This window comes from Xyrauchen texanus, chromosome 4 (assembly GCF_025860055.1).
Source record: "Xyrauchen texanus isolate HMW12.3.18 chromosome 4, RBS_HiC_50CHRs, whole genome shotgun sequence".
Lineage (NCBI taxonomy): Eukaryota > Metazoa > Chordata > Actinopteri > Cypriniformes > Catostomidae > Xyrauchen > Xyrauchen texanus.
The window spans coordinates 12,531,630-12,557,626 of NC_068279.1; the positions used below are offsets into that span (position 1 = coordinate 12,531,630).

The 25,997-nt window shown below is 38.2% G+C and overlaps 2 protein-coding genes across 3 annotated transcripts in view; one reads left to right on the forward strand and one right to left on the reverse strand.

Annotated features, from left to right (window-relative positions):
- Nucleotides 1–21,612, forward strand: part of LOC127638237 (squamous cell carcinoma antigen recognized by T-cells 3) — a 36,677-nt gene extending 15,065 nt beyond the window's left edge. Inside the window, exons 8-19 of the mRNA XM_052119680.1 lie at nt 3,814–3,952; nt 4,122–4,229; nt 4,412–4,489; nt 4,718–4,776; nt 4,893–5,002; nt 12,221–12,333; nt 12,418–12,494; nt 12,770–12,938; nt 16,710–17,176; nt 17,411–17,563; nt 17,829–18,016; nt 19,125–21,612. Coding sequence (XP_051975640.1) covers nt 3,814–3,952; nt 4,122–4,229; nt 4,412–4,489; nt 4,718–4,776; nt 4,893–5,002; nt 12,221–12,333; nt 12,418–12,494; nt 12,770–12,938; nt 16,710–17,176; nt 17,411–17,563; nt 17,829–18,016; nt 19,125–19,335 — 1,872 coding nt within the window. The 3' untranslated portion in view covers nt 19,336–21,612. The remainder of the gene's footprint in view (nt 1–3,813; nt 3,953–4,121; nt 4,230–4,411; nt 4,490–4,717; nt 4,777–4,892; nt 5,003–12,220; nt 12,334–12,417; nt 12,495–12,769; nt 12,939–16,709; nt 17,177–17,410; nt 17,564–17,828; nt 18,017–19,124) is intronic.
- Nucleotides 21,613–21,789: 177 nt separating this feature from the next.
- Nucleotides 21,790–25,997, reverse strand: part of LOC127638279 (protein adenylyltransferase FICD-like) — a 50,522-nt gene continuing 46,314 nt past the window's right edge. For both annotated transcript variants that reach the window (XM_052119753.1, XM_052119743.1), the window contains exon 3: nt 21,790–24,182. In XM_052119753.1, the coding sequence (XP_051975713.1) occupies nt 23,107–24,182 (1,076 nt within the window). In that variant the 3' untranslated portion in view covers nt 21,790–23,106. The remainder of the gene's footprint in view (nt 24,183–25,997) is intronic.

The window sequence follows — 25,997 nt, forward strand, 5'->3', positions numbered from 1 at the left end:
GAAAACGGCGAGTTAACGAGACCGTTAACATCAAGAGAGATGGTGGGAGGTGTGTAGGGAGAGAAAAATGCGAGTGAGAAGGAGGGAGAACGACACTTTCCCATATTAGCATTTAAAACTGCAATCCATTTGGGCTTTCTGATTCAACGACTAAACTTAATGAACTTCTGTGTTCAAGGATACGGTCTGGGTGTGTTTGTGGAGCCCTTTCAGGCAGTTAAATGTGTGAAATAATTAAATCAAGCCTCCATGCTTATGCTCTCTTAGAGATTATACTTCTCTTAAATTGAGATTCTATGCAACTAAGTTATGTGCTCCTCACACTGAGTCACAGAGCTTCTTTGCCTAATGGATAAAGGGCTTATTTCTTGGTTTTTGCCAAGTGCTGTATTGTACCTAAAGCCTTCTACATAACTGACCTGCACCACTTAAGGAGTGAGTATTAATTTTCCATTATGGAAGAAAATCTGCATTATGTTCTAACTAATAAGGATGGGCAGGATTTGAAAACGTCATTATTATTATTGTGATTGGCATTTGGGATTGTACGTGCAGTCTGCCAAGTTAGTTGAGACAGCAATTGTTCACAGCCACTGTGCACAGTGACTTTCAGTCTGGGGTAGCGATAACGTTCAGTATTCTGTTTTGGAGAGGAGTGGTGGGGCGTACACATAGGACACCTTCTGTTCAAACTAGCTAGAAGGCCAAAGATGATAATCTGAAGCATGTGTAAATCAACATCAAAAATAGCACAGATGGAAGTTACACTATTTCCCTCTGTCCCACCCTGAGTACTCCGTTGGTTTATCTGTTGACCAAAATGCACACCCCTACTTTCTAACTCACTCCCTGGCATGCTTCAAAATGAATGAAAATTCTCTCATCATTTACTCACCCTTCATTCATCCCAGATGTGTATGACTGTCTTTTTCTGCTGAACACTAATATCTCAGCTCTGTTGGTCAATTCAATGCAATGCAAGTGAACACTTTGAAGCTCAGAAAAAAGCAGCATAAAGGTAGCATAAAAGAAATTCATATCTTCAGAAGCGGATCAATATTTAAGTCCTTCTTTTTCTATAAATCTACTTTCACACAACTCTACTATGCACGTTCACGAGAGTTTTTTGTTTTTTGCCAATTTGCATTATTCATGCATATTGCAAAGTCATTTTTGGGTGAACTATCCCTTTAAGCAGATATCCTCATTCAGTCTTTCTGATGGAATGAAGCTGTTTTGTAGAGTTGTCAGAGCCAAAAAAAGGTGTGCAAGGTGTATGGGTCTCTCTAATTTTTAAAGGCATTCTTGCATTTCAAAGAATGATTATTGATGTTAGGAAATTTTTAATACTGTTTTAGCCAAGTTGTAGATTAAATCTCCCTTAAAATGGAGAAGTGTTTCCCTGCTGAATGTCTCTATCTCAAGGCTAGATGTAATCTTCGAACAGCAGAGCTGCTCGTAAATGTGTTGGTTGGAGATCGGCAGCGTTGAACTGGACGTGGGGATTGAGACTGCTCCTCACACAAACACCTGCTCTTCCTGAAGCATGCCTTCAGTTTTGAAGTAAAAGGCTAGGGATGTTTTCTGTGCATTTTAGGGACAACTAGTTGGATGGCCCTTTATCTTTAGTGTCTGTAATTTTATAAATTAAAATGATTTATCTATTGTCACACATTATACATTTTTGCATATACAGGTGAAACTCGAAAAATTTGAATATCGTGCAAAAGTTCATTAATTTCAGTAATTCAACTTTAAAGGTGAAACTAATATATTATATAGACTCATTACAAGCAAAGTAAGATATTTCAAGCCTTTTTTTGATATAATTTTGATGATTATGGCTTACAGCTTATGAAAACCCCAAATTCAGAATCTCAGAAAATTAGAATATTGTGAAAAGGTTCAGTATTGTAGGCTCAAAGTGTCACACTCTAATCAGCTAATTAATCCAAAACACCTGCAAAGGGTTCCTGAGCCTTTAAATGGTCTCTCAGTCTGGTTCAGTTGAATTCACAATCATGGGGAAGACTGCTGACCTGACAGTTGTGCAGAAAACCATCATTGACACCCTCCACAAGGAGGGAAAGCCTCAAAAGGTAATTGCAAAAGAAGTTGGATGTTCTCAAAGTGCTGTATCAAAGCACATTAATAGAAAGTTAAGTGGAAGGGAAAAGTGTGGAAGAAAAAGGTGCACAAGCAGCAGGGATGACCGTAGCCTGGAGAGGATTGTCAGGAAAAGGCCATTCAAATGTGTGGGGAGCTTCACAAGGAGTGGACTGAGGCTGGAGTTACTGCATCAAGAGCCACCACACACAGACGGGTCCTGGACATGGGCTTCAATGTCGATTCTTGTCAAGCGCTCTGAACAACAAACAATGTCAGAAGCGTCTTACCTGGGCTAAAGAAAAAAGAACTGGTCTGTTGCTCAGTGGTCCAAAGTCTTCTTTTCTGATGAGAGCAAATTTTGCATCTCATTTGGAAACCAAGATCCCAGAGTCTGGAGGAAGAATGGAGAGGCACACAATCCAAGATGCTTGAAGTCCAGTGTGAAGTTTCCACAGTCTGTGTTGGTTTGGGGAGCCATGTCATCGGCTGGTGTTGGTCCACTGTGCTTTATTAAGTCCAGAGTCAACGCAGCCGTCTACCGGGACATTTTAGAGCACTTCATGCTTCCTTCAGCAGACAAGCTTTATGGAGATGCTGACTTCATTTTCCAGCAGGACTTGGCACCTGCCCACACTGCCAAAAGTACCAAAACCTGGTTCAATGACCATGGTATTACTGTGCTTGATTGGCCAGCAAACTCGCCTGACCTGAACCCCATAGAGAATCTATGGGGCATTGCTAAGAGAAAGATGAGAGACATGAGACCAAACAATGCAGAAGAGCTGAAGGCCGCTATTGAAGCATCTTGGTCTTCCATAACACCTCAGCAGTGCCACAGGCTGATAGCATCCATGCCACGTCGCATTGAGGCAGTAATTAATGCAAAAGGGGCCCAAACCAAGTACTGAGTACATATGCATGATTATACTTTTCAGAGGGCCGACATTTATGTATTTAAAATCCTTTTTTTTTTTTATTGATTTCATGTAATATTCTAATTTTCTGAGATTCTGAATTTGGGGTTTTCATAAGCTGTAAGCCATAATCATAAAAATTATATCAAATAAAGGCTTGAAATATCTTACTTTGCTTGTAATGAGTCTATATAATATATTCGTTTCACCCTTTAAGTTGAATTACTGAAATTAATGAACTTTTGCACGATATTCTAATTTTTCGAGTTTCACCTGTATACAGTGAAATTGTTTTTTTTTCACATATCCCAGCTAAGCTGGGGTCAGAGAGCAGGGTTAGCCATGATATGGTGCCCCTGGAGCAGATGGGGTCAAGAGCCTTGTTTAAGGGCCCAACAGTGGTGTCTTGCCGGTGTTGGGGCTTGAACCCCTGACCTTCTAGTCAGTAGCCCAGAGCCTTAACCGCTGAGCAACCACATTTTTAGTAAGCAAACAACCAGGCATCTATTTTCAAAAAGCAGTTTGGTTTATTCAGGAAGCCAAACCACATTTAGAAGAAAAAAAAATTATTTTCTTCTCCACTTAATCGCCAAAATTCCCTTTTTGGTTTTAATTTTTTAAATATTAGAAATGGTGAATTAAATATAATTTTGTTCATTTGAACCAAACAAATGCTCTTGGTAGATGTTGGCTCAGTCTGTCACCTACTTGGGTTAGCTCAGCTTCAGAAATTTCTCTGGTCCACAGCTTTGCTCAGAATTGTTTTTGATTTTTTTCTGCTTTTCTCCAGGACCGTCAATTGAAGATTAAAGAGCTAGTGCTATCTGCTTATGAGAGAGCCGTCAGGAACTGCCCATGGACCATGGACCTGTGGAAGAGCTATCTTTTGGCTCTGGAGAGGCACGGGGCAGATCATCAAACAGTAGCAGGCACTGATTTCCATAATTTGTCATTAGAGCACAGTTCAAAATTTTTATAAAATATATACATTATGAACTGCAAAACCATTTTGCAAGAATGGAACAGATGATTTTAGGCATACAATAATTGACATGAACTTGATTATTTAATATTTAAATGCACTTTTTGTTTTCCTAGACGTGTTTGAAAAAGCCCTGAATGCAGGATTTATGCAGGCAACTGATTATGTAGAAATCTGGCAAACTTATCTGGACTATCTGAGGAGACGTGTTGATTTCAGCAAAGGCAAGACCATTCCCTCAAATGCTTTGATGCTCTTTTCAGTCCTATTGCTGATCTGTTCAATTTTCTTGCCAGTCGTCTGTCTTGCCATCATTGCTCTAAATGTATGGTCTACCTAAGTCACAGATGATAACAGATCAGTGCATCTGTTGATTTATTATTGATGGATTTGTTGATCATTTCAGAGTGGAGCAGGGAGTTGGACGAGCTTCGGGCAGCTTTCACGCGCTCCCTTGATTACCTAAAACAGGATGTGGAAGAGAGTAAGCAGGGTTGGCTCGATACCAACATTTTGTCTTTGTTACGATGCCAGATCTGGTACCTCTGCATCTGTGATCTGTCATGAAAAGGCAGATAAGGCCTATCTTTAAATTAAGCAGGAGATCGTGTTTAATTTTTTTGTACTGGAATACAGCACAACCCTAATATGTTACAGAGCACAGGATATGCAGTAGAGAGAGACTTAATTATTGTCTTGCTCCCTCACACAGGGTTCAGTGAAAGTGGAGATCTATCCTGCACAATAATGCAGATCTGGGCAAGGATAGAGGTGAGGAAACACTACTCCATTGCATCTGGCCATCCTCCATTAACTAATGTCACTCTGCTGATTACAGTCTGTGTGTAATTGTTACAGTGCTGCTTGTGTCTGATTGCTCTGAACAGGCCTTACATTGTAAGAACATGCAGAAGGCCCGTGAACTGTGGGACAGCATCATGACAAAAGGGAATGCTAAATATGCCAACATGTGGCTGGAATATTACAACCTGGAAAGGTCAGTAATTGTCATCTGCGACTGATATTAAGTGGTCCCGACTCTTAAAGGTATATTCTGGGTTCAATACAAGTTAAGCTCAGTCAACAGCATTTGTGGCATACCCCAAAAAGTCATTTTCACTTGCCTCTCCTTAAATACAAATAAAATGATTAAAAAAATCTGGGTTACTGTGAGGCACTTACAAAGAATTGAATGGGGGCCAATTTTTTAACGTTACAAAACTCACTATTTTAAAAGTATAGCCACAAGACATAAATGATATGTGTGTTAATATGATTTTAGTGTAATAAAATTGCTTGCTTACATTTTTATATGTGACAAATTTTTGCCATAAAGATGTAATGTCAACAAACTCTAAAACCTTAAAATTACCGTAAAAATTACAAATTAAAATATAGCTGCAAGCAGCAATTGTCAGGGTTCAAGCCTTGAAGAACTTTCAAATTATGCAAAAAAGGTATGTATTTGTATATGTACTTTGTTAGTTGCTGGTGTTAAATATGATTCTGATGTCTTGTGTTCAGCGATCCTGAAACAGGATAAAGTCAGACTTAAAATGTTCGGACAATCCAGCCTTTCAATCACAAACTCAGCCTATGTGTGTATACATCAAGTTTTTCAAGTGTTTTTTATTGTCGTTCAACCATATACAGTTAGTATTATACACAGTGTAATGAGACAACGTTCTGCTTTATTTGATGCTACATAAAACAACATAGGACAAACACAGATCCACATGAGAATACACAGACTAAATAATATTTCTACAAAGTGCATGTGCAAACGTGTGCAAAAATTACGGGACAGTACAATAATTTACTAAAAGGAATGGGACAATAGACACCGTAAGAGACAGTGCAGCGCCGACCAGTACACATTTGTAATGAATAGTGCAAAAAGATGACACTTTTTAAAAATGCCAAATGTAAACATAACATACTATGAAATAGTGTTCTGTGGACATGGCAGTTATTGAGGTAGCAGCCAGGTAAAGTGACAATTAATTAAAGTGCAACTCTGGACATGTGCAAAAGTTGAATGGTGTACATTTGTGTGTGTGTGTGTGTCAATCCAGTACTGGGGAGTCTGATGGCTTGGGGGAAGAAGCTGTTACACAGTCTGGCCATGAAGTTCCGAATGCTTCGGTACCTCTTGTCAGATGGCAGGAGGCAGAAGAGTTTGTATGAGGGATTTGTGGGGTCGTCCACAATGCTGGTTGCTTTGCGGATGAAGTGTTTTGTGTAAATGTCTTTGATAGAGGGAAGAGAGACACAGATGATCTTCCCAGCTGTCCTCACTATCCTCTGCAGGGTCCGAAACGGTGCAAGTCCCAAACCAGGCAGTTATGCAGCTGCTCAGGATGCTCTCAATAGTCCCTCTATAGAATGTAGTGAGGATGGGGGGGTGGGAGATGTGCTTTTCTCAGCCCAGTCAAAGAAAGTAGAGATGCTGCTTGGCTTTCTTGGTAATAGAGCTGGTGTTGAGGGACCAGGTTAGGTTCTCCGCCAGGTGAACACCAAGGAATTTGGTGCTCTTGATGATCTCCCTTGAGGAGCCGTCGATGTTCAGTGGAGAGTGGTCACTCTGTGCTCTCCTAAAGTCAACAACCATCTCTTTTGTTTTGTCCACATTCAGAGACAGGCTGTTGGCTCCACACCAGTCCGTTAGCCGCTGCACCTCCTCTCTGTATGCTCACTCGTCGTTCTTGCTGATGAGACCCACCACGGTCGTGTCATTGGCGAACTTGATGATGTGGTTCAAGCTGTGCATTGCTGCACAGTGCGTGAGTCAGCAGAGTGAACAACAGTGGACTGAGCACACAGCCCTGGGGGGCCCCAGTGCCCAGTGTGGAGGAGAGGCTGTTACCGATCCGGACTGACTGAGGTCTCCCAGTCAGGAAGTCCAGGATCTAGTTGCAGAGGGAGGTGTCCAGGCCTAGTAGGTTCAGCTTTCCAATCAGGTGCTGAGGAATTATTGTGTTGAATGCTGAGCTGAAATCTATGAACAGCATTCGAACGTATGAGTTATTTTTATCTAGGTGGGTGAGAGCCAGATGGAGGGTGGTGGCGATGGCGTCGTCTGTTGAACGCTTTGGAAAATACGTGAACTGCAGTGGGTCTAGTGAGGGGGGCAGCTGGGTCTTAATGTGCCTCATGACGAGCCACTCAAAGCACTTCATGGTGATGGGTGTGAGTGCGACGGGACGGTAGTCACTGAGGCAGGACACTGAAGAATTCTTTGGTATGGGAACGATGGTGGTGGCCTTGAAGCACGTTGGAACGACGACGCTGCTCAGAGAGATGTTGAAGATGTCAGTAAGAACATCTGCCAGCTGGTCTACACATCCTCCGAGCACTCTGCCAGGAATGTTGTCTGGTCCAGCAGCCTTCCGTGGGTTGACTGTACGTAGAGTTTTCCTCACATCAGCTGTGGTAAAAGAGAGCACCTGGTCGTTGGGAGGAGGGGTGGTCTTCCTCGCCACCACGTCGTTCTGAGCCTCAAACCGAGCGTAGAAGTCGTTCAGGGCATCTGGAAGGGAGGCATCTTTGTCACAGGCGATTGATGTTATTCTGTAGTTGGTGATGGCCTGGATGCCCTGCCACATGCGCTGCTGTCCTGGAAGTGACTGTGGATTCTCTGGGTGTGTGCACGCTTTGCCTCTCTGATGGCCCGGGACAGTTTGGCCCTCGCTGTTCTTAGGGCCGCCTTGTCGCCTACTCTGAAGGCAGAGTCTCAGGTCCTCAGCAGCGCTCGCACGTCTGCTGACATCCACGGCTTCTGGTTGGGGCATGTGGTGATTGTCTTGGAGAAAGTGACATCATCAATGCGCTTGCTGATGTAGCAGATCACTGAAGCTGTGTATTCCTCTATGTTGGTAGAGTCGCATATGTTGCAGCCTGTGTATGTATAGTATGCCTGTGTATGTATGTTGCTGTATGTTTATGTGTGAATGGGTTTGGACCACACTTACATACTGTTAGCCATTCAAAACCGAATGAATGCCATAAGTGTTATAAATAATGTTTATTTAAAAAATATTAGGAAAACACATTATATTATTTTTCTTCAATTAATGCTGTATTTAAGTAAAAATCCAATGAATGAAGGCAGATTAGTGCTATCTTGTGGGAAGAAATTAAGAAAATCATATGTAATACTATGGTGTGGCCACTAGATGCCTGTAAAGCTCTATATAAATATAAACCGATTTGTGCAAACCTTGCTGATTAAAGTGTTTTCAGGCATAGTTATTTACCTTTATTAGGTTGGATATATATTTAGACATTATTAAACTACTTTTGTTAAAGTTTAGTTTTCTTTGTTTGATAAAATTTTGTTTTAAGCATCACTTTTTGGATTATGATTACAGTCATAGCATGACTTTTAAAGAATTTTGTGACACATAATCTAACTCAAACATTCATTTTCAATAAAAATTCAACATAAAACAAAAAATAAATGGAATTCTTCATCAGAGGTAGAACTGCCTGATCTCAGCCTCGTTAGTTGATTTCATTCTATGATTTCACTGTTGATACTGTACTGTATACAGTATGTGTGTGTACATGTGAGTGGGTGTGTCTAATATACACTACTGATGTTTTTGAGTTTAACCCCTTCATTTATGTGTGCTTTCTTCCTGTATGGTAAAATGTATTATTGATTGATCATTATTGATCATATGTGTGTGCATAAGTAGTTTTGTGTGAGTGTGTGTGTGTGTATTATGCAGTCTTGATGTTTTAGAGTTGAACCCCTTCATTGCTGTGTTCTTTTTATCTGTAGTTTTTTTTTACATAATCATGAATATTTAATGAATGATTTGATTGACAGCAGTAGTTCTTGAGGCAAAGTTGTTCAGTATGAGGAGATCTAACAAATGAAATTAATTATAGCTGCATCCCAATTCAGAGGCTGCATCCTTCAAAAGTCGCATTCGAAGGCCGATTGCGTCACTGCTGCATGACAAAGGCTGCCTTAATTCGAAGGCTCCTTCAAATGCGGCCTCCCAAATGCATCCTGCAAATGTTTCCTGTGAAATGAAGGATACAACAGATGGATCCTTCGCAGCCTTGCCTACCCCAGAATTCATTGCATGCCAGTGATGACAGGATTTTTTTTTTAGAGAAATTGCAGAATTAAACTTTTAAACGCAAGTATTGGGTTTCAACTTACTCAAATATCTAATGGTACAAATGTAAAAAAAAAAAAACTTTAAAGTGGTTCAAATGTTAACTTCTATCTTACTAAGATGCGATTTATATATAGTTTATACTCTTTATTATATACTGAAATAGACCATGGTGAAAATATTTAGACAGTTTGCGAACCTTGTTTTGTTTTCAGACAATTTAATATAACTTTCAAAAAAGTCCAGTACAAACGTTAGTCATTCGGCAGCTGTCAAAGTTGTTAGGTGACAAGAACAGTCCTCCGTAGGCTAGACTGTTCCAATTAACAATGCTCAGTCCAGCCTTCGAAGGCATGGCCTTTGAAATCTGAGTCCTTCAAAGGATGCAGTGTTTGAACTGGGGGACAGCCATTGTGTGTATGTGTGAAACCCCACGTGATTAAAGAGGTATAGAACTCGTTAGCACCATCCATTGGCCGATTTCTTTGAAATTTCTCACAAACATCTAGAGCCAGGATTCGAACAGGTCCACTGAGTTTTGTGCCGATCGGCCTCCGTTAACCTTGTCTAATAGGTGCTCAAATTTAATTTGCCAGTGGCATGGCAGCCATGTTTTTTGAGATATGCCAATGTCCTCATAGATATATATTACTTGTGTTTTTTCACATCCCAGAATTATATACAAACATTAACACAGACAAAAATCGTGATAGCACTACCTAGTGGCAGATTTTTTTTTAAACTTTGCACAACCCTCTCAGACCAAGAGTCAAATAGGTCCACCAAGTTTAGTTCCAACTGAACAGTGTTAGCCTTTCAGCTGCTGAAATTTTATTGGCTGATGGCGACCAGGTTTTTCCAACATATGTGAATATCCATATAGACAATGATGGCAGCTGAGACAAAGACTATGTATGCAAATTTTGAAGTCAATAGGATTAACGGTTTCAGTTACAGCCAATTACATGTTTTTTTGTATTATAGTGCCATAATGTGGCAAAATCGTGCCAAATTTTTTGGGCGACCAAACATTTACCTCTTACATAAGCATGCCAAGTTTGGTGTAGAAATCTAATTTCCACTCCTTCCAAAGTTTTTGCATACCGTAGCTAACTTGAGTCAAAAGTTCAAACTTTTTATTGATAACTTTTGATAAATGAGCCTCCACATAATCGTTTGGCACTGGTTTGGTCCCGATCGGATGAAAAACCTAGGACTAGTTAACAAAAGTAGGATTTTATAAAAAATCCAATATGGTGGAAAATGTTTATATGCAGAAATGAAATCGGAAATTTACGTTTTGTTTCGTTTGAACCAAGGATTGCGACAAACGGTCTAGGAGTTATGATCAGTTTAGCATTTTTGATCGCTGTAGCTCCCCCATTGACCGATTTGGCCGAGTCCATGTTTCTGAGTAGTGAGCAATACTACTACCATCTGACAAAGTTTCAAGTCTTTAAGCCTTACAGCCCACTCGGCACGATATTTTAGAGTGATGTCATCTTGAAGCATGTTAGGTTTGAAAAACATCAGTCAAAATGACTTTATATTGAGGCAATGTGGACATTTACATAAATACACCCCTTTCAGCCCTTTTGTATTGTATTCATTTTTGCCAAGTAACAAATTGAAAGACCACAATTCTACACATTTCAAGTCGATGGTTCTACGGTTCAAGAAAAGAGGATTTTTGTAGGTTTTCCCAAATTTTCAGTGTACAGGAAAATCCATCATGGCAGACCTTATGGGTCCTTGAGGCTTTTTTGTTCCCCATGAGAAATTAGGCATGTACACCAAGTGGCCTGTAGCGCCCCCTAAGGGCAAATGTGGGCCATTCTTGGTGTGGGGGTTCCCGGTGGCCTGTAGTATCAATGTGCCAAATTAGAAAAGTTTTGACATGTGGCTTTTTGAGATATATCCTCCTGGAGGAATCCTAATAATAATAATAAACATCTTAACTATTACAATAGGGTTTCAGCCCTTCAGGCTTGAACCCCTAACAACTTTACAGCTCATGTTCTTTTATAGAATTTTAAGCTTCACATTTTGCCTTTTAAACCCTCCATAGATTGGCCCCATTCATTATCATTGTAAGTGCCTCATTGTAAGATTTTTTAAAGAAAAGGACAGATGAGTCTAAATATATTTTTGTGGTAATCAACATTATGGCACAAATGCTGTTAGTTGAGGTTAACTTGCATTGAACCTGGAATATTCCTTTATCTAAATTTAAGACTTTTAGGATTTAATTTCAGGTCTCATCTAAACAATGCAAGTGAATGTACTCCATTTTTTGATGGTCTAAAATGCATATTTAGTGTGCATCAAAATAATCCACATGACCCTAAACGACAAATAAAGTTCTTCTGAATGCAAACGATTGATTATTTTGAGAAACAAAACAATAATGATATACTTTTTTAACTACAAATGTTCGCATCTGTACATCTCTGTGACGTGCGCTCATGAGAGGGATGTCGTAAGGTCAGGTGGAGGAGTCAGGAATCACGTAATTGTTTACATTTTTTTTTTATTTATTAATATTTGGAAATTATTTTTGATTTGACTTTTTTTTAAATTGTTTTAGACTGTTTTGATTTGTGAACAGTGCTTGTCTGTGCAAGTTTCTCTTGTAAACAATGACCTTCCTGCCTCCTCCACCTTACCAACGCGCTTAAGTCATCCCTCTCATGAGCGCACGTCACAGACATGTACGGAAGCAAACATTTGTAGTTAAAAAGTATATAAGTGTTGTTTTGTTTCTCAAAATAATCAATCGTTTGCATTCAGAAGAACTTTATTTGTCGACTGGAGTGTGGATTATTTTGGTGCACCCTAAATATGCATTTTTGAGTACATTCACTTTCATTGTTTAGAGGAGGCCTGAAATTAAATCCTAAAAGTCTTAAATTCTGTTTTGATGAAGAAAGAAACTGATACATCTTTGATGGCCTGAGTGAGGGTGAGTGAATTATCAGCCAATTTAAATTTTTGGGTCAACTATTCCTTTAAAGGCTGAACCCAACAGGTTAATGTAGGTGACTGCTGGTGTTCTTACTCTGTATGTGTTTTATGTCCATCAGATCATATGGAGATGCTGCTCACTGTAGGAAGGCCCTCCACAGAGCTGTACAGTGTACATCAGACTACCCTGAGCATGTTTGTGATGTCTTGCTCAACTTTGAAAGAGTGGAGGGTGAGAGAAATTAATAGAAAACAAAGCCACTATCTTTAATCTGCTGTTTACATTTGGGTGTCTAACTGGTGTCATCCCACACAGGCTCTCTGGCAGACTGGGATGCAGCAGTTCAGAAAACAGACACCAAATTGAACAGAGTGAATGAACAGAGAGCAAGAGTAAGAACCGAGTCCTAACTAAGCTTATATTATTTGTATACTAACCTTATATTATTTTCATACTTCAGTGTTCATTTTTGTTATGAGCTCAGAAATCCTGTTAATGAATGAATGACTGATGAAATGCTAAGACTGGTAGACCGTGTCCGCAGTCGATCATATATGTTTATCAGTGAAATGCCTCTGGCAGGAAGGAGGAATCACACCTTGTACAAATTAGAGGTTATTATGTTTTGCTGTGGTTTTTGAACCATCTGAATGCTATTTCTCCATAGGTGGCTGAAAAAGAGTCTCTCGTAGCCAGACAAGAGGAGGAGAAAACTGAGATGAGGAGAAAAGCCAAGTCAGATAAAAAAGCCCAAAAGAAAAGCCAGAAAGCAAACAGAACAGGGGAGAAACGAAAAGCTGAAGACGAGTATGAAGGGGAATGGGGAGAGGATGCAGGTGAGGATGGAAACATGCTTTCAGCTGGTTCAGTAATACATTTTATATAAACATCACCTATTGTTTTTTTACAACCCAAATTCAGAAATATTTGGGACAGTCAAGTCAGTATTTCTTCTAATAACAATTAAGCATTTTGGCACTGAAGACACAAGTTTAGGGCTGAAATTATTCAATGTTATTGACAACGTCGACAATAAAAAAAAAAAAAAAAATATGTAACAAATATTCATTGTCGAACAGTTGTTTGATCTCATTTAACGTAATATGAGATATCATTAAACTGTAATGATGATGTGTGATAGTAGCACTGCAGTTCGCACCTGACTGAGGAGAGGATGGATTACATAGCTCACTGTCCAGATGCACTCTAAACTTTCCAAAAGACTTCAGGTGATGTAGATAGGGAATTATACAAAAATACAAACTAAGTAAATACAGAAGCACATTTGTTGTGGAATAAGTGGAGCTGGAGTTGCTGCTCCACCTAAAGCAAAACTTGCATGTTGAGCGTCTTTAAAGGAAACACCCAGGCGTGACATCTTTAATGTAGTTATATTTAATGCGCTATAGCTTTATTAAAGCTCAAATAATAAGGAAGTAAGTCATGTAAATAACTTCAAACTCCTAAACTGTCATTTCTCTGTGCGGTCAGCTGCTCTTCTATGAGTTGCGCGAAGGGGTAGAGATTGAAACAGCACCCGGCTGATGCGCACTGTCGTGGGGACACTCGTCCCTCAGGCATGCGTTCTTGCTGCAGCTAGATTATAATGTGATGGCTCGTGACTATTGAATCATAATATATGTCATTGTGCATTTCTTCTCGTGAAGAAAATTGGCAATGTGCAGCTTTATTAATAAGAGATGGTTTGTTTTTTTGTGAGTTAAAGATGGATTGAAGTGAACAAGGTAGTCTTCGCCACATTATGCACTGCAACAAAATACGTTTTTGATTTGTTTTTGTTTTGGCTTGTTTTCCTAAAATAATATAGAAACTCATTTAAAACAATATACATTTACTTAAGCAGCTATACTGCATAATATAATTTTTTTTATCTGAGAATGTTGAATATTATATTAACAATACAAATATTTTAAAATAGCTAAAAATCCTTCAAAAAAAAAAAAAGATGCATTCACCCGAGTAGCAGAATATAAGATATTTAGACTTTTAGAGAATAGATCTTGAATATAAGTATATTTTGTCTTTGCTGCACTTGCAGAAATATAACAATTTGGAAAAAATACACGTATACAAAATACACGTATATTTAAGGTACATTCTCTTAAAGAAAGTCTAAATATCTTATATGTTGCTTCAAGTAAATGTATCATGTTAAGGATTTTTAGACTATTTAAAATGGAAAACAAGGCAAAAACACTTGATAATAGGATGTTTTGCTGTGAATTTTTTGCTGAATGAAACTTAATGAATGTCATTTAAAGGTATTTTTAAAAATATGATTTTGCCCTCTGTATTGTTAGGAAGCACGTTTTATACAACCTTTTAAGTCGGGCACAGTCTGTATAGTCGGTTAAGAGATAATGATTAATCATTGCAGTAATCGCTGAATAGTCAAATAATCGTTCTAATAATCTTTATATTTAGTCGATTATCAAAATAAACGTTAGCTGCAGCCCTGCACAAGTTTGTTATGCTTAGCAAGTGGAATTTTCCCCTATTCATCTGTTATGAAGGTCTTCAGCTGTGCAAATGTACAGGGCCTTCGTTGATGTATTTTGCACTTTATAAGCCACACTCTCAATTGGAGAGATAAAGCACACGCCTCCAGATCAGTCGGACAGAGTGCAAAGTTTGGAGTATGTAGTCTGAAAGATCTAGGACGAGTTACAGTTCTTAGATTAAGAATAATAATAATAATAAGTTTAAATAGTATAAGAGTAGGTTGGCTTTTTTAAGCCAACCTAACTAGAAACGTAGACACAAACTTTGAGTTTGGATTGAAAAAGCCTACTCTGAAAGTTTAAAGTAGTTTTAAGTTTATACAGATATTTAGGGCTGCAACAACTTATCGATAATGGAAATCATCGACAACGAATTGCATTATCAATTAGTTGGATATTTGTAGTAAGCACGGAGAAGGCCCATCAGTGACGTATATCCACAGCCCGGTGAAAAATGTGTTGCATGATAAAACTTGTTTGAAAAACAACGGAGACAAGTTAGTTGTAGCGGAAAACATGACCCAAGTTGCACAGTGCTTCAGAGCACTTTATAAACACCTTAAAGAAGATCATAATAATCATACAGATTAATGTGGAGCGGTTGCTGCATCATGTGTGTTTACAGATTGATTGTGTTGTTTGATGCAAGAGAATTGTTTCTCTCCAGCGCATCACTTTTATTTTACTATGTTTTTTAAAGTAAACATGTTATGAGTTAAAAATCTGATGCGTATTTTGCAAAACTCACAATCGTTTTAAATAAACTCGTGGAACATCTTACCACGATTTCAGTTTCAATGTAATCACTTGTGCAGCTTTTATGGATATCAGACTGAATGAAGTCTCAGCAGTCAAGGTTTGTCGGTTTTTAAAGTGTTTTCCTCATGTAAGCGCATGTAATACAGTGAGCACCGGGATTAATCTTTTCAGCACGTGAGTATATTTGAACAAGGTTTACAGATGATTGTACTATATTAAACTGTATGTAATGCTAAATCCATCCATCCATCCATCCATCGTCAACCGCTTATCCTGTGTACAGGGTCGCGGGGGGCTGGAGCCTATCCCAGCTAACATTGGGCGAAAGGCGGGGGACACCCTGGACAGGTCGTAATGCTAAATATAATGTATAATAATGCTAAGGGTCCTGATATTTGAAAGTCCTCCTGATAATGCCACATGTAAATCATGTTTCACTTGTAAATGTAAACAATATTTTACTGGATAAACATACACAATTTTCTTTAAAGAATATTTTAGAACCATCTAATCAGTGAAAATACTATTTTAAAAATGATAATATTAAAATACTTAATGATGAACACTTTTTGTTAAGTTTTACAAGTAAAGGAGCTGTTGCTAATAATAATCAAAATGTAACTTCATGATTCAGGCATTGTTCAAAGTTTTGTGAGAGTATAGAATCATGAATTCGGTAATGTAAATCAAACCAAAAACTTAAGCCCTTTATCATATAAGTTTTTTGAGAAAAATTTTAATAAAATTCAGGAAATAAAATATCAGTTTTTATCTGATTAATCGTAGAAATAATCAAAGATTTATCATTTATCAAAATAATCGTTAGTTGCAGCCCTACAGATATTACATTTTACAAAATGTTTCTAGGAATGTTTTAACATGTAGTTTAGGTGTTGCTAGCATCTTTTAGCATGATGCCTTTCATTGCTAGCACGTTTTAGCATATTGCTAGCATGTTTTAGCACTTAGCTAGGCAGCCATGCACTTGTATTCCGGGCAGAATGTCGTTTGGCATTGTACTGCTTGAGTTTCTTCCATAATATTTAGGGCCAATCCCCATTTGCTTTCATTATATAGAAAATATTCTTCAAAAATAAACATGTTTCACTGAAGAAATTCAAATGGGTTTGGAGAGAGTAAATAATTACAGAATTTCCATTTATAATTTTTTTTTTGTGTATGTTCTAATATGATATATAATATAAAAAAAAATATTGTGTATTTATATGTTCAGTGAGGGGGTAGTTGGACCGTTTTATATATGGCCCTGAGTTTGTAAATCTAATGGTGTGGTTCAGACACCACTAACATATAACATTGTTGCAGAGCTCCCATCTAAGAGGCTCAAAGGCGAGGGTGACTTTGGCAGCACGGCTACGGAGGAGCTCATGGAGACAGAGAGTGGGCTTTTTGGACGTCGAGCACCACCGCCACGTAAAAATGAGCCACCAGGTTTCCGCAAGCACAAGCAGGGAGCAAATGAAGCAGCACGTCAACCCCAGGAAATGTCACAGGAGCAGCGTAAAGATGAAAATTGTGTCTTTGTCAGTAACTTGGCCTTTAACCTGGAGGATCCTGAGGGCAAGCTACGAAATGTGTTTCAGGGTTGTGGGACTATCCAACAGGTGCGGCCAGTGTTTGCAGCAAAAGGTGTGTTTAGAGGTTATTGTTACGTGCAGTTTGAGGACAGGCTTTGTGTACCTGAGGCACTGAAGCTGGACAGACAGGAGGTGGAGGGGCGGCCCATGTTTGTGTCACCTTGTGTGGACAAGAATAAAAATCCAGACTTCAAGGTATCTAGATTGTATATGCCTGCCACTGAACTTTGTATGTTACCAAATAATTTTTATATTTTTCACGCTGCTTGGTTCAAAATGCAAAGCCTCTATGTTGAAGAATGTCTTAACGGTCTTTGTTTCCATTAACATTCATTTTTTTGTAACTGAGCATTGAAAAGATTATGCCTTTTGAAAAGTTTATCTGTTGTGTATTTTGTATTTTAAAATAACAATGTGTCTTCCCTGTAGGTTTTTAAATACAAAACGTCAATCGAGAAGCACAAGATCTTTATCTCCGGCCTGCCATACACCTGCACTAAAGAAATGTTAGAGGAGCTCTGCAAGGAATATGGCACGATCAAAGCCATCCGACTACTCACCAACCGTTCAGGCAAACCCAAGGTGTGCAGCCTTTTATCTTTAACAAACCTACTCATGAAGATTGAGCAATATCCTCATGAATGTGGGCAGCTCCGTTAAGTTTAAGGATTCATATTCTTTGATATATTGCAGATTTATTTTGACATTTCAGGTCGTCACTTTTGTTACACTACAAATAAATGTTTATTTACAATTTCAAATTCAGTTACAACAACTTTATGAAAATAAAAAGGCAATTTGACTAAAGCGAATGTTGACTCTTCTGACTAATGTTTGTGTGCTGTAGGGTTTGGCATACGTGGAATATGAGAATGAGAGACAGGCATCACAGGCTGTGCTGAAGATGGACGGCACCATGCTGGAGAACTTCACACTCTCTGTTGCCATTAGCAACCCCCCAAGCAGGAAGATGGAAGATAAAGCAGTGCCCAGTCGAGTCCTGGGGGGAGCGATGCTAAGGCAACCTCAGGGAGTGTAAGTACTAGATAAATCAGAACAGCTGCTCAGATATTCCTTATGGGAAGGTTCATTTACTATAATCCTTAAAGTTGAAGTGTGTAATTTCTGCGCTACTAGTGGCACCAAAATGAATGACAAAAATAAAATGTTTTCAAACAACCTTTGGCAACACCGCTCAGAGTCATCACGCCCTTTCGTACACTGATTCCCTATGAACAAAATGGGCATACTAAATAAAAGGTGATGAACGTTAAACTTGGTAATAAACAAGACCTCTATAACATAAACACGGGACAGAAAGCATTGCTGAGGAATCGGCTTGTCCGATAACCTGGCTGGATTGAATAGCAGCTGGTGTGTGGGGGATCTAGCACAATAGTAGGATAGTTCCTTGTAACTTAGTGAAGTGTAGCTTACCTGTTGAGAAGCAACACTGCAAGAATCGAACCCCAAAAATTCCCTCAAAGTCCTCCACATTGTAAATGTTCACTCTGGTTTTACTCTGTCTCTTTGTCTTTTAGCAAGTTTTATTTATTTTTTTGTCTGTAACATGCCTGCCTTGGACATTCATGTTCTCCCAGTTGAACAGTTTACTACAAGTTGCCATGCCCCAAACACACGCCATAGGTTTAGATTGAAAGGGATGGGTGGAGCGGAGCAGGCTGCTCAAAATTTAAACATCAATGTTTTAAGTGGCTGGGAGGACAGTGTTTACACTTTTGGGGGAGGTAAACCCACGAATGGCTTATAGTTGTCAATGAACAATAAAATAGGATATTAGAACGTATTTTGACATAAAAAAAAAGTTACACGCTTCACTTTTAATGCCTAGTTTTACATATCATCTTGTAGTTTTGCATAGCCAGACTTTTGACTCGGCGTGAAGTCTGACCCAATTGGCAGCTTATTTTGACCAAGAACTGCCCACTTAAATTTAGACTGCATGATTGACTTGGAAAGTAACCAACCACAGTTCTTGTTTTTACTTGCTGTAATGATCTATATTATAAATTGCTTCTATGGCAGTTGTAACTGTTTTCCTTATTTCCCCCTTTTTTTTTTTTTTTTTTTTTAAGTTCATTTTACATACATTTCCTTACATGTTTTCATTTAATTTTCTCAGAAGGGGAAAAGGGCGCACACAAATCTCTCTGCTGCCACGCTCCCTGTACCGGCAGAGTGCTCCAGATGCCAAAGCGGAGAATGGGACTGTTTCTGCACCAAACAGCACAGTGACAGATGGAGTGTGTGAAGGACCTGGAACCACGAGCCTGGATAGGCAAACCAAGTCCCTGTCCAATGAGGACTTTGCCAGAATGCTCCTCAAAAAGTGAAACCATATGCAGAATAACACATGAAGAATACCTGCCTTCTGACAGAAAGCCATGCTGTGTCCTCATGCTGTTCTGTGAACAAACAGCATTTTAATTTAGCCTACTTTTTGTACATACAGAATGTGACGTACCCTCAAAACATATAAAAAAAATATTTTAACACCTCATCCATAGAGATGCAAGATGTTGTTTTTTTTGTTTGTGATAAAGGGATGGGGTTTCTGACATATTTCTGATTTTGTCTGCAAGTATTTTTTTAACAAGCTGATAAATTATGTGAACCATTTTTTTAAAGCAGGGGTGCCCAATACGTCGATCGCGATCTACGAGTCGATCGCAAAGGCAATGCTGGTAGATCGCACGAAATTTAAATGTGCTTTCGTTACATTTTTATTTAAAAATAAATAAATATATATCTTCTTTTAGTTTCTGTCTGACTTGCACTTGACGAGTAAATTTTGACCAGGCGAGATTTTAGTTTATTCAGTTGCCATGACAACTAGGTTCGGGCCTCCCAAGGCCTTCTGAGAACAGAGCGCGAAATTGAGAAGCTAGCAGCAGCTACTGTGATTCCATTCAGTGCAAATCATCAGAATAAGGTAAATGCCCTGCCTATTGTAATCTATTGTGCTGTAGGTGTTTTGGGTTTAGTGTTAAAACTGAATGATATCAACATTGAACATTATTACATATATATATTTTTTTATTAATTACAAGATTAATTCCATGTAGGGATACATACAGTAGTCCCAACAAGCATTTAAAAAAAAAATGAAACTGTGTTTTCCTTTGAGTTGGCCATTTAAAAGTAGACCATCATGCAAAAAAGTGTGGGCACCCCTGTTTTAAAGGGTATATGCAAGAACTTTTAATATTAAGGTATGATGGATTATAAATAGGTTTCACTTAACAGCTTAATTTCTCTCTTGACCCTTTTGGGCGGCTGATATTTAGGTGTTCACCTGCCTTAATAAAGGTAAAAACAAAATGTATACAAAAATTTATTTTCCATAATTATCTGGACTGCATGTTGTATAAATAATTTATTTGCTGTTCCTTGGCCATCAGAAGCAGTCTTGCATGTGCAGATTTACAACAAACTTCTGTAATAGAACATGAAGACAAAATGGAGTAATAGAAGATCTTGTCAGCAATTACAATCCAGCATCTTGCCAATAATACAGTGTGATCGTGAGATTAACCTTTTGTTTATTAGACTGCAGTGCTTTAACTACACGCCATTCACTGTCCTGTTGTGGAAATTTGTTGGTTCTATTTACAGAGCTTATTGAATTTTGTCATGCATTTTATGTATTTTTTCCAAGCACTGCCCTTTGAATTAATTGCTGACAGCTTGTAAACCTACCTTACCTTGTTTGCTCAATAATGAGCTGAAGGCTGAAGCTTGTGCTCCACAGCCAGACTCATCAAACACCTAATACAGACAGTAAAGAATCAAGAACTTTGAATTTCGCAGTTTCAAACCACGTTTATGTAATATGCTGAGTAGTACGGCTGTTGCCTTAAAACAGCGTTGGAACTGTTCTTGGAAGTTGAAGAATCTATGCAGCTGTATATCACTAGAACCTTCCACTACTAGTTCACCTGAATCTATGAACCCATCTATAATGTACTGAGCATACACCATATTTCATAGATCATTCAAAATGTCCTGGATATTAGTAGTATTTACTGGCTTTGATGGATATAAAGGACTTGATTTCATCCACAATTAAACAATTTGAGAATATTTAGTCTTTTAACTTTAAAGTGTCTTGCACTAGAAATTTCCCTTCTGCATCTATTGGTCAATTGTTGGTTTCTGGTTCGCATTGCCATTCTGCATTGATATTTTGTGCGTTTGTTTCTTGTTCATCCCCCTCGGTGGTTGGCTATAGTTTTGTAAAGCGTTTGTATATTTTGAACTAAAAAAAATTTTTAAAACTGTAGCTCTATATATTTGCGTTTGATCACCACAGTGGCCTAAAGTAGTGATTGAGGAAATAAAAATGTGCTGTTCAGCATATCAAAAAACTAAATAGAAAATATAAACATGGTGTGCACTTTGTTTTATTGATTTGGTTTACTGGATTATAATTTGACCTGTCCATAGATCTGTCAATTTTAATTACCAAACCAATGTCGGTGTCATTAGGCACTCTTATAATAATTTACTATTGTATTTCCTGTGTTGCTCAGATTACATGTAGTCAGACTGTTTTACTTTTCCTTTCCAGGCCTAAATGGTTAAATTAAGCAATTAAATGTATGTGGTTGTCAAACACATTTGTCATGTGTAATATCTGAGTCTTTCTCTGGTCAGTGTAACAGAAAAAAAATATATATTTTGACCTATTATAGCTTGGTTTGGATTGGTCATATCCCAACCATATAAGAGGCAACAGGACATTACAACAAAAATCAACCAAATGCTAGAAAGAATTGAGATGCTCAGTAATTTATTACATACATTACACATAAATAATAAAATAGCTTTCTATGGTAGTAAAATAAAGCAGTTTAAATAGATCAAACAAAAGTGCTTCTTGATGTCCTTGGTGCCCAAAATAAGGCACACAGAAATTTACAATATCAGATATCAACAAGTGTTAAATAAATCCTTAAGGTTATTTTTAAATACTTCATCAATGAATACTACCAGTAAACAACCAATAAAACGGCTTACTAAATAACATTTTAAACAGCAGTAAGAAATTGATAGAATATTTCTTGCAACACAAATCATTGCTATTGGAGCATTCCAAAGTAGTACGGCATGGTCAAGGTCACAAGGGTCATCCCAAATTCCAAAAGAGATATGTTTAATCAATTCTAGATGATTTACTATAGTTACATATGTCTTTTAGATCACTTAAATGAAATCAGAGATGATAATATTCAAATAGACCCAAGTTGAATTTGATGGAAATTAAAATAAGAACATGTTTCTTTCCTAACAACAATGTTACAGTACTTCACAAATGTTCTTTTCCTAAGAATTCTTTAATAGGCATTTAATCCAAGCCAGATTTGAGTCTTTTAGAGATATCTTCCTTTAGGAAAGCTGGTCTTTAGAGAAATTATAAATATAGTAAACACTACACATAAGGTTTGCATGACCACATTTTAGGTAATTTTCTACCAAACAGACAGAGTTAATGCATTCTATTTTATAATAAATAAAGAAGAGAAATATCAGAAAAGAATCCAGCAGGATTTGGTTGCTGTAAAAGGAGGCATTGGGCCCAATTTTAAGTGTGCTATGACTTAAGCGTAGTGTTTTGCGCTTAAGTCAGTGGGCATGGACATGGCACAAGTGGGTTGGTGAAATTCCATGCACGAAAATTGCTAAAACTGTATAACACATAGTAGTGTATACTGGATGCGCTGCGCCTAGCGGGCTAACGAAGAAAGCTCATGATCTCATGAATCTGTCCTACATACTATTCAATCATTGTTTTAACCATATCGAACTTGTTGCTCAGCTCCAGGTTTGACCACACCAACAAGTACATTTAGAGCATGAACTTTTGGAAAGCCTTTCTTTTCATTTTAAAAGTTAAACAATTGCATTTGAGGGGAAAACAGGAACACCATTTCAAACTGTCAAATACAAACACTACATCTGTAACAAATTTGGCTACACATTAAATACACATCACAAAAACACATTAAAATGCAATCCCATACAAGCAGTATCATCTTAGTTGCTGAGTGATTCATATGGCACCTAAATTAAACGTTTGTTCCCTTCTGCCAAAAAAACATCTCTCAGCCATGCACTGGTATTGTCTGTTTGCAATCAGGACAGGCATTATTGCTAGCGCCAGGAAGCCCAACTGCATGCTCCGTTGTAGCTATCAGCAGAGTATCAAGCGTAATTTCTGTGCATTTTGCAATAAATCTAATAAAGGGCCGAACGTCACCCTCATTGGCTGTATCTAGTGCAGCATAATACTCTGCCCTCTGTTCTTTCTGAATGGTGATGGGCGGATAACTAGCTTGCATTAGGATTAAATTCATCAGCAGTCGGGACATCCGTCCGTTCCCGTCCGCAAACGGATGCACATATACCAGTTTATAATGCGCCAAAGCTGCAAACTCTACAGGGTGTAAATGGAGAGCCTCCTCGGAGTTCAACCACTGCACCAGCTCATGCATGTGCCTGTCCAAATCTTGTGGGTGTGGTGGGATATGATGTCCCACAAAAACCTGGCTAGTCCGGAACCGTCCAGCTTCGACAGGATCAACGTAGCCTATAACACGCCGATGTATCTCTAAGATGTCATTGACAGTGATCGTCCCACCACGGGACAGCAGAGTGGTGTTTATATACTTCATGGCTACATCGACGCCAATAGCCTCATTCTGTTCTTGAAGACTCTTACCTGGTACGGCATATCTAGTCTCAATAATATGCCGAATCTCAGACAGGGTGAGTGTGTTGCCTTCAATGGCTACTGTATGGTAAATATGATGGTAGTAGGTCTCCTCCATGACTCGACGCAAGGCAGAGTTGCCCTTTGGTATAGACATGAGACGGCGTACCTTTCCATCTATAATTCCGAAGTGCCGGTGGTCTATTTCTTCTACTAAGGGCAATGTGCGGTCTCTACTCACCAGAGCCTTCTCGTTACAAGGTGAGATGGCAAGGGCTTTGGTGTAGAGGTGGTCTGCTTGAACTACGTCCTTTTCCTCTAGAATGGTTCCCAACTCAGTGAGTGCCTCCACAAATTCTGGGTTCATGTTGAGTGCGTGGACGAGTAGCTTATGACCTTTCTCACTCTTCCCCTGTTTCTTCATCTCCAGAGCCTGTTGTAGAGACGCCTTTGCCTCCAATTTTGTCTCTGTCAAGGAACAGTTTGTCAGTGTTAAACACTAAACAGCATGACATTCAGGCGGAGAGATTCATAATAAATGTTCAGTAACACTCCAAAGGATGTTCAGTTTCCTATTTATTTTTCATAGTGAATATTCTACATCTGTTAATCTGGAGAGCTGACACATTAAATTGCCTTTAAACCTGATTGCATAAAGCTACTAATGAGTTTAGTGTCTACCAGACAAGGTAAGAAATTAACTTTTCCATTAAGGGGCTAAATTTACCCCTGGATTTGATTTTATGAGGCATTTTAAACATTTTGAAGGACATATTTCTAGTACAAAAAAAAATATGAAGTGTCAAATTTACATCAAATATGTATATTGGATCAATAGATTAACATAAATTCTCAATATGAATTACTTGATTGAGAATGTTTTACCTCTTACCCATGATATTTAATGAACAACATCCATTCATATTTATACAATAATACATATTGTATAATTGGGCCTAAACAGAGTAATTCATTATGGGGGCATCTTTACCCATGTATTGCCCATGTGAGCATTTTTGTCACTTTGGGTGGCATTTTTGCCCTGAACTCCACTTAATTTCTGACCATTCTGCCAAGCTTCTAAAAGCCCACAAATAAGATCTTTATTTCACAGGGCCAAGTTGTTGTAGGAGGATAAGGTAAATGAGAATTTGGACAAATATATGGGTGGTATAGGATACTTAACGAGAATTTTTAAATAAATACAAAAATACACATATTTGTGCATGAATAAGTGTTTGAGGAGATATACAAATAAGTAAATGTATAAATAAATTAATGCACCGATCAATGCAAAAATAATTCAATATAAAAAAATGGTTGGGGAAATGCAAAATGGTAAAGGAAATGCAAAATTGAAAGTTGATTTTTAATTCTTTATTTCTGTATGTAGTTCTGAGTTTATTTTATTCTCTGCACAATATGCTAAAGAGAGGATGTCAATCAAACATCAGTAGGTGGAATTTATGACACCATAAATTCATAAATTGTGAATTTTTGATATGGTGTTTTAAAACACACCATACATTTTTGCATTGATGGATTATTTATGAAATGATTTGTATATATCTTCAAACATTTATGTACAAATATGTGGATTTATTTACTATTTTTGCAGCTTTCGTCATCCATACAAGAAGGCCAGGGAGGAATCAAGTGCGTTGGCATGTTTACACGAGAACTGACGTGATACAACCTGAAGTGCAGCTTGATATGCTTAGAAGAGAATGCGGTTCAAGATTTTTATTGGTTTTGCTATTATTTGAACATGCCGGCACGCTTACGTCTCACAAGAGGCAGCATGAACTGGATCCCCTCATGGAGGTGCATTGGAGAGCGACCGGAAGTAAACAATTATTGTGAAACGGACTTAAACCAGTGGTATCGTTAGGCCTTGGCTTCCGGGGCTTAAGCCCTGGGTCTTTTTGTACATGCCCCAAGTCTTTTGCTCCAATTCCAATAATATATTTGTACTCCGATTATTTACAATAATGGCATTGCTACACGATTATATACAGACGTCTACTTGCGTGTCTTGCAATCATACAAATGCACTGCTTACTTCGCACGACTCCCACAAAACATATCATTTCTGTGCACAAAGATGTTTTAAATGAAAAATAAATATACAATACTAGGAGAAAAACATCGTTGTATTTTTATATTCTACAAAGTTATTACTAAAATAATATTTTCAGAATATGCAACAGCATAAACATTTTACTTTGTTCCCTAGGCTCTGCATTTAACTTTAATTTAAAGAAGCAGCAGCAGAATAAATGT